This window comes from Arvicola amphibius, chromosome 6 (assembly GCF_903992535.2).
Source record: "Arvicola amphibius chromosome 6, mArvAmp1.2, whole genome shotgun sequence".
Lineage (NCBI taxonomy): Eukaryota > Metazoa > Chordata > Mammalia > Rodentia > Cricetidae > Arvicola > Arvicola amphibius.
The window spans coordinates 108,469,667-108,485,069 of record NC_052052.2 but is presented as its reverse complement, the minus strand read 5'-3'; the positions used below and the strand labels follow the sequence as shown (position 1 = coordinate 108,485,069).

At 38.6% G+C, this 15,403-nt stretch overlaps 2 protein-coding genes across 3 annotated transcripts in view; one reads left to right on the top strand and one right to left on the bottom strand.

Annotated features, from left to right (window-relative positions):
* The window catches only part of LOC119816160 (aldo-keto reductase family 1 member C15-like), a 181,264-nt gene that overhangs the window by 80,305 nt on the left and 85,556 nt on the right, over positions 1–15,403 (bottom strand). The gene's annotated exons all lie outside the window — the stretch shown is intronic.
* LOC119816157 (3-alpha-hydroxysteroid dehydrogenase-like) overlaps positions 1–15,403 on the top strand; it is a 28,326-nt gene that overhangs the window by 2,131 nt on the left and 10,792 nt on the right. The window contains exons 2-4 of one of the 2 annotated variants that reach the window (XM_038332504.2): positions 2,066–2,233; positions 3,790–3,906; positions 6,114–6,191. In XM_038332504.2, the coding sequence (XP_038188432.1) occupies positions 2,066–2,233; positions 3,790–3,906; positions 6,114–6,191 (363 nt within the window). The remainder of the gene's footprint in view (positions 1–2,065; positions 2,234–3,789; positions 3,907–6,113; positions 6,192–15,403) is intronic. The other variant, XM_038332505.2, reaches the window with a different exon arrangement.

The window sequence follows — 15,403 nt, the reverse complement described above, 5'->3', positions numbered from 1 at the left end:
GGTTCCATGGAAGTGGAGATATAGACAGTTGTGGGCCACCTGACATGGGTGAAGGGAAACAGACTCAATGTTAATGAGATACAGCATCATTTCTCTGAATTATACAAAGTTATATGCAGGTCAAATTAATAGATGACATAGTGTCTGCCTGTATCTAGCTATTGCTATCTTGCTATGCTGTGCAAATTTGGTAATAAAAAAAATACTGGTCAAGTTCTAATATATCTCATTTTTTAGACTCCAGTAATGATCCAATGCAAAATGAATTGTAAACAACTACTAATCCCACTGCATCATGAAATCTTAGATGACAAATGTACCTTGATACATCTCTTAGAAAAAACTAGGTTTTTCAAGTTCCTGTTTGTGCAAGTCATTGATGACATCAGTTTTCAACAGACTGTGGAAGCAACACTTTGAAAGACTGCTGTTCTCTCTCCTTTACTTTTTTTTCTGGTCCTGAATCAATACACAGAGGACTTTGACCATGACTCAAAGGTTTGGGCTTTCTGAGTAAAGAGATATTTCAGTTAATCATTGTTACCAACTTGACTTCAGTGTTTGATAATTTTTGAGCTTTCGGCTCTTTTGCACTTGTTCGGGTGTGGTTATTTCGCTGTCCTCTTACAATTTATTCTACATGAAAGAGTCTTGGGTTAGAATGTAATGCACTACCATAAAATTCCATAGGCCACTTGAACTCATTCATGTAGGTGTAATTGCAGAATGACTTTTGTAGGTTATATAGTTAAAAATAATTGCCTTGGAAAGAGAGAGAGGAGAGAAAGTGAGACAGAAGGCAAAAAGACATTATCACTGACAAAAATCTGAAATTATTATATAGGAAAGTCTCTTTGTTTTTTCTTTATAACCGGTTTGTGTGTGTGTGTGTGTGTGTGTGTGTGTGTGTGTGTGTGTGTGTGTGTGTGCACGTGCACATGTCTATGTGCACATGGGTGTATGCATGAGGAGGTCAGAGATCAAGCTTGCCTGTTGTTCTGTTGCTGTGCACATTTTTGCTTTTGTTTTTTGAGGCAGCGTCTTCCACTGGCCTGGAGCTCTGCAAGCAGACTGAGTAAGCCTGGTTCATCTGTTTGCCTCTGCTTCCTTAGTTCTGGGATCTCAAATACGTACACCTACACCCCATGTTTTAACATGAGTTTGGGGGAATCAACATCAGAATCTCATCCTGTGCAACAAGCATTTTACCAACTGAGCTATTTGCCCAGTCTTAAAGCACACTTTAAAGTGTAGATTTAAACATGGAATATTAAGAGCAAGAATAAGATACACCCAAGTGTGGTTGTGCACTATTCAGGGTAATGCCACATCTTTTTTATACTAGCCATATATACCATTTAAGTGGAGCTATTATCTTCAAATGACTAAACGATATCTAAACGACTTCATGGAGTCGTTTCTGAAGGTCACAAGGCAGGATCACAATTGACAAAGGGATACTAGGTCATGGGGATCCATGAAACTGGACATCTTTACCATACAGAAAACTAACAATCTTGTTTGAGATGCCCAGAAATATTTGGGGAAATGTCTCCAAGGCATAGACATGCCAGAACTTAAATCAAGTTTATTGCCATTTAATACAAAAAAATGAAATCTGAATATGAAAGAAATGCTATAATATTATAGCCATTACAGCACACATCAGTAACTGTGCTGGAATTCTTGATACTTAGCTGGTAAGAGGCTTCAACCAGACTCCAAGAGAGAGGCTCCATTTTCTTCCTGTATCCCATCCCTGTAAGTTTTCCTGTCTTTCTATACTGCCTCAATCAGGCCTCTGAGTCCTTTGATCAAATCGCTGAGTTTGGAGATATGTTTTTCAGAATTTCCAGTACAGTGATCCACTGATTGCTCTGGACTGAACACATTTGGGGGACATCCACCACTCGTCCTGATTGTAAGAGATCCAGGAAAATTGGAATTGACTTACCACCAAACATAGAGAGCAACTTCAAGAAGGAGAAGTTGATTCACTAGAAAGCCATTGTTTTTGTATGAAATGTCTTTCATTATACAGATACTTTTCTGCTTGCTCTTTTAGGTTCCTAAGAATGAACTTATCAAGGCTACTAAAATAGCTATAGATGCTGGTTTCCGGCATTTTGATTCTGCTTATTTGTATGGAATAGAAGAGGAAGCAGGACAAGCCATTCGAAGCAAGATTGCAGATGGCACTGTGAAGAGAGAAGATATATTCTATACATCAAAGGTATTTTGTACATGAGATGCTTATGAACCTTTTTAATGTGGCTGAGCTGAGGAGACAATATGTGTTTGGATCAATACCTGTTTCATACATCATTACTTATTGATAGATATATATGTTTTCACACATTCATGTAGTAAAGCTAGAATAAAAAAGATAAATATGTCTTTGTTCTCACTACGGAGTTAAAATTTATGTAAGGATACTATTCTGAATCTCAAGTCAAAGCAGTGTGGTTCACCATGAAATGTAGAATCAGATAGAGCTTGACCATGCCTCAGCAAAGACCACTACTGAAGAATTGAAGTAGAATTTGCAATTCAACAGAACCAGGGGACTGTAGGTTATGCTGCTCTGGAGTGTCTTTACTGATATTCTGAGGAGTTTTTATTCCAAGTAAATCAGGGAGACCAACAATGAAAGTCAGAACATTTCTCTTCACGATCACCAATACGCTCAGAGGACAGAAAGTCATGGACAATAGGGGCTATTTCACAATGCCCTTGAACACACTAAGCTTTATTGCTGAGGAGGAGCAGAAAGAGAACACATCTTGCCAGAAACATTTCTTGGGCAGGTAGAAACCTTTGTCCCAGGCTAGTAAACAAAGTTTTATGGGGTCAGATTTCACACAGAAGGATAATATATGAAAGTCTATTATAATCAGAATATAGGGTTTTAAGAACCTAATATTAAAGCAAATAAGAGTTTATTTTTGAGCAGTCATTACTTAGCAACACAGATTTAACCTACCTCAAATTCTATTCCCCAACATGGTAGCAGTTTCATGAAGGTTTTTTTTTACACATTTAAAATACATTGGTCAGTACACCAGGAAGGCAGGTAGAATAAGATGAGGGGAATTGTTTTTTAGGTTGCACATGCTATTGGTGACATTCTTAGATTTTGAAATCGTGGAAGCTAGTAATCAAATAAGTTAATATAGTCTCAACTATTTTAATTCATTGCTACAGTATCTTAGTTCTGTCACAGAGGTGCACCAGCAATGACTGTTCCAGAGGGCTAGTCGAAGATAAGATAATTAGACTCTGAACCTGCAGACTCTGCAGACAAAGTATCTTTTCAGGAGTTTTGTTCAGAAAAGGCATAGCTAAAGTACATCCCGTTAAGTTCAGTGCACACTAACATGCCCCAAAAGGGTTTTCCTACAACCTACAGTTATGTATATTGAATGAGTACTAATTCTGCCTGTGTGCTTGAAGGGATGAGTGATTTAGACCAATCCTGAGTGTTATTTTGTAAACTCAGCATTATTATTAAAGAAAATTACTCTTTCTCTTTAAATATTCCATTCCTTGTTCAGTAGATAAACTGGTAATAGCCAAGCATGCAATGATGTTCACGTTACATAGCTCAGTGGTAGGCACTGGACTATACTTACAATGGAGTTTGTATGTAAAAAAAAAAAAAAACAATGAAGATAAAGAAAAGCAGGGAGTGTGTTTCCAGCTGTAGGAAAATGTTTCCTTGTTAAATAAAGTAATCGAGGAAAAGTGAATGAACTCTGAGTTTAAAGTTTCATTTTTTAACTTTGGCAGCTTTGGAGCACTTTCCATCGACCAGAATTGGTTCGATCTTGCTTAGAGGCATCACTGAAGAAAGCTCAATTGGACTATGTCGATCTGTATATTATTCATTTCCCAATGGCTTTGCAGGTGAGCAATCACTGTGCTTACAATTATTTCACTAGTAGTGCCCATATAACTAACAGTTATGTGACAATTTATGATTTATATCCTTGGGTGAATGTATGGATTATTCTGATGAAAATCCTAAACAATAATTCTCAAATTCACTTTATTTTTTGAGCCTTGAAACAGTGTTGCCTGATTGTGAAAGAAAATAATTTAAGCCAGGCGTTGGTGACACACGTCTTTAATCCCAGCACTCAGGAAGCAGAAACAGGTGGATGGATATCTGTGAGTTCATAGCAAGCCTGATTTATAAGAGCTGGTTCCAGGACAGGCTCCAAAACTACAAAGAAACCCTCTCTCAAAAAATAAAAATATAATAATAATAATAATAATAATAAAATAGTGGTCCTCTGTACTAGAAACTTGGGGGAAAATCCCCAAAAACATATTCGAGGCATAGTTACAATTTTTGTCCCTGTAAGTTTGTATCTTTTTTGGTGTGTATGTGTGCATGTGTGTTCACATATATGAAAGTAGACATGTGTGTGGTTGCACATGCATGTGTGTGCTTATTCATATGAAGGACAGAAAACAGCTGCTGGTGTTGTTCTTTAGATGCCATCCACAATTTATTTGATATAAAGTCTTTCACTGGCCTATAATTCTGAATAGTCTAGACTGACTGGACAATTAGTCCCAGGAATCTCCCTGTCTCCACCTTCCCAGTCCTAGGACTGCAAACATGTAAAACCACATCTGGCTTTAAATTTTGTTTCCTGTTTGCTGTTTTACATGAGTTCTGAAGGTCAAATTCAGGTCCTTAGGTTTTCAAGTCCAATGCTTTTCCCACTAGGCCATCTCCTCAGTTCCCCTTGGTCTTTTGAAGGTGTTTACATGCAGATTACATGGAGATTAATAAAACTGCCACACATATGCTTCACAATGAGGTTCCAACATCTTTCATAACTGCACTTTGAAGGCAGATCTGCTGGTACTCGGTCTGTGTTGGTGTCCTGGTTAGTTTTAGCTGTCAACTTGACAGGGCCCAAAGTCATCTGAGGGAGTCTCAGTTGAGGAATTGCTCAGAACAGATTTGCCTGAGGTCATGTCTTTGAGAAAGTGTCTTGACTATGGATTGATGTGAGATGGCCGACCCCACTGTGGAAAGTGCCATCCCTCTGCAGGTGGACCTGGCCTATGGAAGGAAGCTAGCTGATGAATGAGGAAGGGAGTGAACCCTGGAGCAGCATCCCTCCATGTTTCCTACTTCAGTTTCTGCTTGAGTCCCTACCCTCAATAATGGACTGTGGTCTGGACATGTAAGACATTAAATAAACCCTTTCCTCCCCAGCTGTTTTGAGTCATGCCATTTATAATAGCAGCAGAAAGCCAACTAGTGCATCTGGTTCTCATACTACCTGCCCTTGGAGATTTGGCGATTGGAGATTATTTGTCTTGATATTTCATGGTGGTGGGGTTTTGTAGATGGCATTTAGCCATTAATAACAGTGTTATGCAGATTTCTTGCTATGTGGAAAACTTAAGCTAGTTTGTGCAATAGAGGCTATTACGTTACATAACTGGTACATCTGAACCATGACTACATTTAAAGGTATGAATAGCATCAGCATCAGAGATATTTTCTCCATTCCTTATCTCTACATCTTGTCTATTTAGTTGGGGGCTGTCATTTGCTATTGGCAGAAGATACAGTCTCATGGCAATTCAAAATTCATGACTGGTAAAACTTGAGAGTTACTCTGGCTTTCTAACTCACATTAATCCTGAAAAGAGAGTCTGACTGATGGCCCAGTTTAATTGTGCATATTCTTACACAATCATCTGTCCACTGTGATAAGGAACTGTTTTGCTCACATCATAGTCCGTTATTGCCAGAGACCAAGTTCATATAGTTACTAGATTCACCAAAAAGATAGAGGCATTTTTCCTATAAGAAAATATAGGGACTGAAATAATAACAAAAGTAATGCAAAACACCATTAGGACTTTGAAGAAAAGCACTATTTAAGTATAAGGAAAATATAAAAGATTAGGGGATGCCAATCTTTAAAGTTTCGTCCTTTGTCACTCCAATTGCAAAGTATCTAAAATAATGTCCTACTTATTTGGGAAGGTTTCATGACCCAGACTTTGAGAGACTTGGCAGTGTGACCAAATGTGGTAACATGACTGTGGTAAAGTCTTTAAAATGGATGATTCTATTCCAGCCTGGAGCTAAGCTATTTCCAAGAGATGAACATGGAAATCTGCTGGTGGACCCGGTGAATCTCTGTGACACATGGGAGGTGAGTTCTTAGAGGAGAGAATACAGAGGGGAACATAGTGAGAGTTTGAGTCAGGTATTACCTTCACCTGAGAGAATAGAATGTACATGGCTCAGTCTATAAATTTGTAGCTTTCGTAAGAAAGGTTTTGATGGAATTAGCAGAGGAATTCATTATTGGAAAATAATAGGAATGGAGAAGAATGGAGGACAGGGGTTTAGGGATCTCTTTCCAACCAAATGTTGAATGTCCACAATGTCTTATTTATTTGTTGGTTGGTTTGCTTTACATCCCAGCTACAGTTACCTTTCCCTTGTCTCCCCTCTGTCTTCCCTCCTCCATGAACTCTTTCTCTACTTCTATTGAAAAGAGGACATTCCTCCCATGGGCATTGTCAAAACATGGCATAACAAGTTGCAATAAGATTAATCATTGTAAGACAACTCACTATGTATTAAGACTGGGAAAGGCAACTCAATTTGAGGAATAGGGGCCCCAAAAGCCAACAATAGAGTCAGAGATAGCCCCTGCTTCCACTGTTAGAAGTCCCACAAGAAAACCAAGCTATATAACTGTCACACATATGCAGAGGGCATAGGTCCATTCCATGCAGGTTCCCTGATTGTTGGTTCAGTGTCTGTGAGCTCCTATGAGCCCAGGTTAGTTGATTCTGTGGGTTTTCTTGTGATGTCCTTGACCTCTCTGGCTGCTATATTCCTTCCTTCATCTCTTCAGTGGGATTTCCCAAGCCCAGGGTAAACTTTGACTGTGAGTCTCTGCATCTGTTCTCGCCAGTTGCTGGATGAGGCCTCTCTAATGACTATCGGATTAGGCACTGATCTATGAGTATAGGAGAATACCGTTAGGCATCAGCACATTGACTTTAATTTGCTCCAGTCATGTTTAGTTCTATCCTAGGTTTCTGGGTCATCCAGTCTCTGGGTCATGGTGTTCCAAGCAGTTCAGGGATGGCTCACTCTCATTCTGCTGGTATGGGTCTCAGGCTGAACCAGTCCTGATTGGCCACTCCCATAATCTGCATCACCCTTACACCAGCATATCCCTTAGGTCAGCAGGCAGGTTATGTGGCTGGGTCCCTCCACTGGTAGTCTTGTCTGGTCATTGGAGGTGGCCAGTTCAAAGTACATACCCTTCTTTGCTAGGAGTCTTAGCTGATGTCTTCCTCGTACATTCCTGGAAGTTCCCCTTGCACCAGGTTTTTACCTGACCTTGAAATAATCCCTCTGAAGTCCACTGTTTCATTATTCTTCCCCCACCCTGCCCCCACCTGATCCTTCATGTTCCCATCACTACCTACCCTGAGACCACCCATGAAATCTCTTGCCTTTCCTCTTCCCAGGGATGTTGGGAGCAGTGAACCCCCAGATCCTGAATTTCTTGTAAACAACTTGTTTTCCTCTGCTCTGAGACAGCCTGCAGCTGCTCTGAGCATGAGACCCTCAGGAATTCCTGATGGTAGGGGAGTGATTTCTGGTGGGTTTGGCTGGGGCATGGTTATCCCTATATAAGCTGCTCCTGAACACAATAAAGGGGGCATTCTTGGGGCATTCCTGTTTCAAGGATGACCTGTGTCTCTATCTGTGTGTTTAAATCTCCAGGCCCTTGCCCGGCTCACGAATGGTCCTGTAGTGCAGGCGCCACAATACAGGAGTAGTGCAATACAGGAGTAGTACAGTACTGTTACGTAGTACAGGCAGGCGGTACACAGGGAGATCCAGGAAATCCCTTGAGCCCTCATTGTTATCTAGACTCCCTGTGTCTGTGAATTGCAGCATTATTATTTACTGTACAGATAATATCAACTTACAAATATAAATGAGTACATACCATGTTTGTCTTTCTGGGTGTGGGTTATCTCACTCAGGATGATTGTTTTGTAATTCCATCCACTTGCCTTCAAATTTCACAGTTTCATTGGTTGTTTTTAACAGCTGAATAATACTCCATTGTGTAAATGTACCACATTTTCTTTATCCATTCCTTGGTTGAGGGACATCTAGATTGTTTCCAGGTTCTGGGTATTGTGAATAAAGCTGCTATGAGCATAGTTGAGCAAGTATCCTTATTGTATGATTGAGAATCCTCTGGGCATATCCCCAAGGGCAATAAAGCTGGGTCTTGTAGTAGACTGATTTTCAGTTTTTGGAGAAACTACCTCATTGATTTCCAAAGTGGCCTTATGAGTTTGCACTCCCATGAGTAATGGAGGAGTGTTCCCTTTGCTCCAAGTTCTCTCCAGCATAAGCTGTCCTCAGTGCTCTTGATCTTAGCCATTCTGACAGGTGTAAGGTGGAATCTCAGAGTCATTTTTATTTGCATTTCCCTGATGGCTAGGGATATTGAGCACCTTGTTCATTGCTTTGCAGCCATTAGATGTTCTTCTTTTGAGAATTCTGTGTTTAGATCTGTACCACATTTTAAAATTGAATGATTTGGCTTTTTTGATGTCTAGTTTCTTGGGTTCTTTATATATTTTGGAAATCAGCCCTCTTTCAGATGTCGATATGGTGAAGATCTTTTCCCATTCTGCAGACTGCTGTTTTATTCTATTGACAGTATCCTTTACCTTACATAAACTTTTCAGTTTTATGAGGTCTTACTTATTAATTTTGGGTTTAGTGTCTCCTATACTGCTGTTCTTCAGGAAGTTGTTTCCTTTCCCAAAGGGTTCAAGGTTATTCTCTATTCTTCATTGTATCTGGATTTATGTTGAGGTCTTTGATCCATTTGGACTTGAGTTTTGTGCAGGATGATATATAGTGATCTTTTTTCATACTTCTACATATGAACATCCAATTATGACAGCACCATCTGCTATTTGCTTTTTTCCTGTATTATTTTGGCTTCTTTGTTGAAAATCAGGTATCCATAAGGGTGGATTATGTCTGGAGCTTCAATTTGATTCCATTGATCCACCTATCTGTTTTTATGCCAATACTATGCTGCTTTTTTTACTATAGCCTTATGTAGTAGAGTTTGAGATCAGGAATGGCAAAACCTCTAGAAGTTCTTTTATGGTGCATGATTGTTTTAGCTATCCTGGGTTTTTTTTGTTTTTCCATATGAAGTACTGTTCTTTCAAGGGCTGTAAAGAATTGCATTGGGATTTTTTTTATTGATTTTATTGAGCTATATATTTTTCTCTGCTCCCCTCTCTGCCCCTCCCCTGCCCTTCAACCCTTTCCTATGGTCCCTATGCTGCAAATTTACTCAGGAGATCTTGTCTTTTACTACTTCCCATGTAGATTAGATCCATGTATTTCTCTTTTAGGGTCCTCATTGTTGTCTAAGTTCTCTAGGGATTGTGAATTATAGACTGGTTTTATTTGTTTTATGTTTAAAAAGCACTTATGAATGAGTACATATGAAAATTGTCTTTCTGGATCTGCATTACCTCACTCAATAAGATGTTTTCTAGCTCCATCCATTTATCGGCAAATTTCAAAATGTCGTTATTTTTCCCTGCTATGTAGTACTCCATTGTGTAAATGTACCACATTTTCCTTATCTATTCTTCAGTCAAGGGGCATTTATATTGTTTCCAGGTTCTGGCTATGACAAACAATGCTGCTATGATCATAGTTGAGCACAAGTCCTTGTGGTATGATTGAGCATCCTTTGGATATATGCCCAAAAGTGGTATTGCTGGGTATTGGGAAAGGTTGTTTCCTAATTTTCTGAGAAATCGCCATACAGATATCTGTTGGAGGAAGGCCACTTGTTGGTTCCCAACTGCCTGTTGGTTCCCAACTGCCTGGCTAGCTTAGACACAAAATAATCACACAGATCTTATGGCTAACACTTATATTAATTTAACACATTTCTATTAATCTGTATATTGCCACGTAGCTGTGTCTTACTGGGTAAAGTTCCCAGTGTCTATCCCTGGCGGGTCCATGGCTTCTCTCTGACTTTACCTCCTTTCTCCCAGCATTCTGTTTAGTTTCCCCTGCCTACCTCTGTTCCTCTATAGCTCTGCTATTGGCCCAAAGAAGTTCCTTAATTAACCAATAATATTCACAGCATACAGAGGGAAATCTCATATCACCTCCTCTTTTCTGTTTAAATGAAAAGGAAAGCTTTAACTTTAACATAGTAAAATTACAAATAACAAAACAGGTATCAAGCAAGAATTACAGTTACAATATTTATATCTATTTTATTTTTTGTTTTTTATGTTTCTTTTTTAATTAATTTATTTATTTATTAAAAATTTCCACCTCCTCCCATCCTCCCATTTCCCTGCCACTCTCCCCACTCCTCCTCCCCCTCACTCTCCAGTCCTAAGAGAAGTCAGGGTGCCCTGCCCTGTGGGAAGTCCAAGGCCCCCCCTATATCCAGGTATAGGGAGGTGTGCATCCAAACAGACTAGGCTCCCAAAAAGCCAGTACATGGAGTAGAATCAAAATCCGGTGTCATTATCATTGGTTTCTCAGTCCATCCTCATTGTCAGCCACATTCAGAGAGTCCGGTTTGATCACATGCTCATTCAGTTTTATCTTTTATTATGACTAAGAAAAACTGTAACTATAAAATTCTTCAACTCCATCAAAGACTCCAGAATAATATAATATTACCTAAGTAAACAGGAAGTGCATTGTAAGCAACTTCCAAAACTCAAAAATTGACAGAGACATCTCACTGCCTGGACAGTTACCCAAAGTTCTTCTGTACAGTTGGTGCATCCATCTTCAGCCTACTGGTCCATAGTATCCAGCAGACTTTTCTATGAAACAGGAAAATTCAAAGACAGTTCACCTATATTGGCAGTTTGTCAGTCACTTCTTAAGTGTCCAGTAGAATGTCTGGCAGATTCTTTCAAGTAGCAGGAACCCCAAAGGACCATCTCACATTTAGCCAAATTCAGTAGTCATCTCTCTGTGGGTCCTACATGTACAGTTAGTTCACTTATCATACCATCAAGCAGTCCAGGCAAGAGTAGTTTCTTGCCCAAATGACTAGCAAACTCCATAAGGAACCTCTTCAATGCCCATCTTCCTCTTGAAGTAGATTGGTGCTGCCAGGAGCAGATGTGTCTCATTGTAGTGAAAAGTCTTAAGGTCTTAAAACATTTTAAATGCCATATTCTGAAGGTTTCTGAAAGATTTGAAGAATACCTATCTAACTGAAATGTATCTCTATATATCTATAAAACCTAACTAACATGACTACAAGGTTGACTATTATAGATGGTTATCTATTAACCTATATTTCTTAATTATACATTACATTTTTAAATGAGCTGGACAAACACCATACCTTCATCAAGAGTAGAAATATACATATAACAAAATTGACCTTAAATTTGTATCAGTAAACCAAAATCCATACCAATGAAAATCTCTATAGTATATCCCCTTTTTAATATAAAAAATTATAAATAATATTTGGGAATATGGGCATAGTTTCTCCAAACTGCTTCCTGCTGTTTATTGGGCAAAGTAATTTTTGAGAGGCATTCAAGGTGACCTTTCAGGGGGTCTTGATCCATCAAACTGTATTAGTCTGGAAGCAATCCACAGTCTCATCCTCTGTGGAAACAAAAGAACTTCTTTTCCAAAGCAACATATCCTTAGACTCAAATTTTGAATTCAAGATACCTTTGAAATATATATGTTGGCTTAGCTTAGCTGTCTCCAAAATCAAATATCTCTCTGCAGTCAAAAAATTTAAAGATAATACAATAATATACGTAATCCAGAGTCTCTGTGTATTTTCCATCTTTATGTGGCTTTTTTACTCTATTACTTTTTCTATACGTTTAATATTTATTTTTATTATCTTTAATTCTTCAAGCATGACTTTCTGTACTCTGTCTCTTTAAAGACTTTGTTTTATTTTTTAAAAAACCATTTACTTTTTTCATAACTCTCTTTACTCTTTTTCTTCTCTCTCCCAAGCCTATGTACATTTATCCAACACTGTGACCCATTTAGAGGTTTTTTATGTCTGAATCTGTTCTATTCTGTATCTGTAATTCTTTACTGTCCAGAAACACTTTTTAAAATGCTAAACCCTTCTTATGAACTTTTGTTGGGTATAGTAGTGTGGGCTGCCATCAGTGGTCTCTTAATGTCTGCATAACACTTGACTAGAACCTTATGATTTTTATTGTTTCCATGGAGAAGTCAGGTGTAATTCTGATAGGTCTGCCTTTATATGTTACTTGGCCTTTTTTTGCAGCTCTTAATAGTCTTTCTTTACTCTGTATGTTTAGTGTTTTGATTATTATGTGGTAAGAAGTCTTTTTTTTAATCCAGTCTATTTGGTGTTCTGTAAGTTTCTTGTATCTTCATAGGCATATCTTTCTTTAGGTTGGGAAAATTTTCTTCTATGGGCTTGTTAAATATAATTTCTGTGCTTTTGAGTTAAACTTCTTCTCCTTCTCCTATACCTATTATTCTTAGCATTGGTCTTTTTATGGTGACCCATATTTTGTGTTAAGTTTTTGTTAGATTTAATGCTTTCTTTGACTGATGAGTCTGTTTCCTCTATTGTATCTTCAGCACTTGAGATTCTCTCTTCCATCTCTTGTATTCTGCCATTTATGCTTGCATTTGTGGTTCCTGATCATTTTCTCATGATCTCTGTTTCTATAATTCCTTTGTCTTATGTTTCCTTTATTATCTCTTTTGCAGTTTTCAAGTCTTGAATAGTTTCATGTTTGATTGCTCTTTCTTGGTTTTCTTTAAAGAATTTGTTGATGTCTTCCATTTTGGTTTTTTCCTCCATTTCTTTGAGGGACTTTCTTATTTCCTCTACATTCTCAAACATTCTCCTAAAGTTATTTTTTTGGTCATTTTTTTTCTGCTTCATCTATATTTGGTTGTTCAAGTCTTACTGTTGTAAGGTCACTAGATTTTACTGGTGCCATGTGTTCTTTGTGGCATTGCATGTATTCTTACCTTGTCTACCCATCTTTTCCTCTAATTGGTATAGCTGGGACTGTCTGTGACTCTGGTGATCAGTCTTCCAGGTGACAGTGCATCCAAGGCTCAGATGGTTGTTCCTCGTGGTGCAGTCAGTGCCCAGTGCCATGGTTCCAGTCACCCAGTTGATCACTCTGTGTTCCTGGAGGCTGATCAGCACTCCCGGGGTTTACTCAATTCTTATGTAGTTCACTGTCTCAGGTTTTTTCTGGCCTGGGTTGCTGGCTTAGATATGTTTCCGTAAATGTCCCTGGTCTGGATCCACTCTTAAGGAGGTCCCTGGCTTGGTATTCGTCCTCCAAAGGTCTTTGGCTCTGATCTACTCCCTCATAGGTCCCAGACTCAGGTGCACGCAGACCCCCAGAGGTCCTGGCTCGGGCCTACTTCCTCAGAGGTCCCAGACTCATGCCCAGACCTGCAGAGGTCTCTGGTTCCTATCTACTCCCTCAGAGGTCTCTGGCTCTGGCCTACTTCCTCAGCAGTTGCTTCCCTGTGCCTATTCCTGTGGAGGTTGCTGTCTCAGGACTGCTCTGGTCTGGGTCACTGGCTCAATCCAGTTTCCATAAATGTCCCTGGTCTGGATCTGCTCCTGCTCCCGTGAAGTTCACCATCCTAGGCCCACTCCAGCTCAGGTCACTGGCTCAATTTTGCTCCTGTGGAGTTTGCTGCCTCAGGTCTGCTCAGGCCTAGGCCCCCTGGCTCAGTCCTGTTTCCATAAATGTCCCTGGTCTGGATCCACTCCTGCTCCCATGGAGCTCTGCATTAAGATTTTAATGGGGAAAGGTTTGAATGTATAGATTGCTATTGATGCAATGGCCATTTTTCTATGTTTATCTTACTGATTTATGAAAATGGGAGATCTTTTCATTTTCTGATATCTTCTCCAATTTCTTTCTTCAAAGATTTGAAGTTCTTGTCATATAGGTCTTTCTCTTCCTTAGTTAGATACACCAAGATGTTTTTTATTATTTGTTCCTATTGTGATGGGTTTTGTTTCCCTGGTTTCTTTTTCATCCTGTTTATCACTTGTATGTTTGGGAGCTATTTTTTTTTTTTAGTTAATCTTCTATCTAGCCACTTCACTTAAGGTGTTTCTTGGATGAAGGAGTTCCCTGGTATAATTTTTGTGGTTGATTGGAGTTTCTATCCATTTAATTTAATGTTGGATATAGGCTTGCTATATGTTGCCCTTATTATGTTTAGCTATGTCCCCTAGTACCCCAGATCTTTCCAAGACTTTCATCTTGCAGGAGTGTTGGATTTCGTCAAAAAGCTTTTTCAGTATCTAATGAAATAATCATGTTTTTAATTTAGTATGTTTGTATGATGGATTACATTGACAGATTTTTGAACTATCCCTGTATACCTGGGATGAAGCTGACTTGGTCATAGTGGATGATCTTTTTGATATATTCTTAGATTCTGTTTGTGAATATTTTATTCAATACTTTTGCATCAGTGTTCATGAGGAAAATTGGTCTGTAATTCTCTTTTTGTGGTGCTGAGTTTCTGTGTGGTTTGGGTATCAGAGAGACTGTAACCTCATAAAATGAACTGGGCAATGTTCCATCTCTTTCTATTTTGTGGAATATTTTGAGGATCATTGGTAATATCTCTTCTTTGATCTGGTAGAATTATGTGCTGAAATCATCTGACCCTGGGATGTTTTTGGTTGTGAGAATTTTAATGACTGCTTGTATTTACTTGAGGAGTATAAGTCTATCTAAATTTTTTATCTGATCTTGATTTAACCTTGGGAACGGATATCTATCAAGAAAATTATTCATTTCTTTTAGAATTCACAATTTTGTGTAGTACAGGTTTTTGAAGTATGACTCAATGATTATTTGGATTTCTCCAGTGTTTGTTTTTATGTCCCCCTTTTTGTTCCTGATTTTATTAATTTTGATGTTTTCTCTGTGTCTTTTAGTTAGTTTGGATAAAGGTTCATCTGTCTTGTTGATTTTCTCAAAGAACCAACTCTATTTTTCATTGATTCTTTGTGTTGTTCTCTTTCAACTTTACTGATTTTAGTCCTCAGTTTATAGCTTGCTGTCTACTTTTCTTGTGTGTGTCTACTTCTTATTTGTTCTAGATCTTTAAGGTGTGCTGTTAAGTTACTGGTCTGAGGATTCTCTAATATCTCCATGTAGGCACTTAGTATTATGAATTTTCATCATAGCATTGCATTCATTGTATTCCATAAGTTTGGTTACATTGTGCATCTGTTTTCGTTGAATTCTTGAAAGTCTTTAATTTCTTTCTTATTCCTTCCTTGACTCA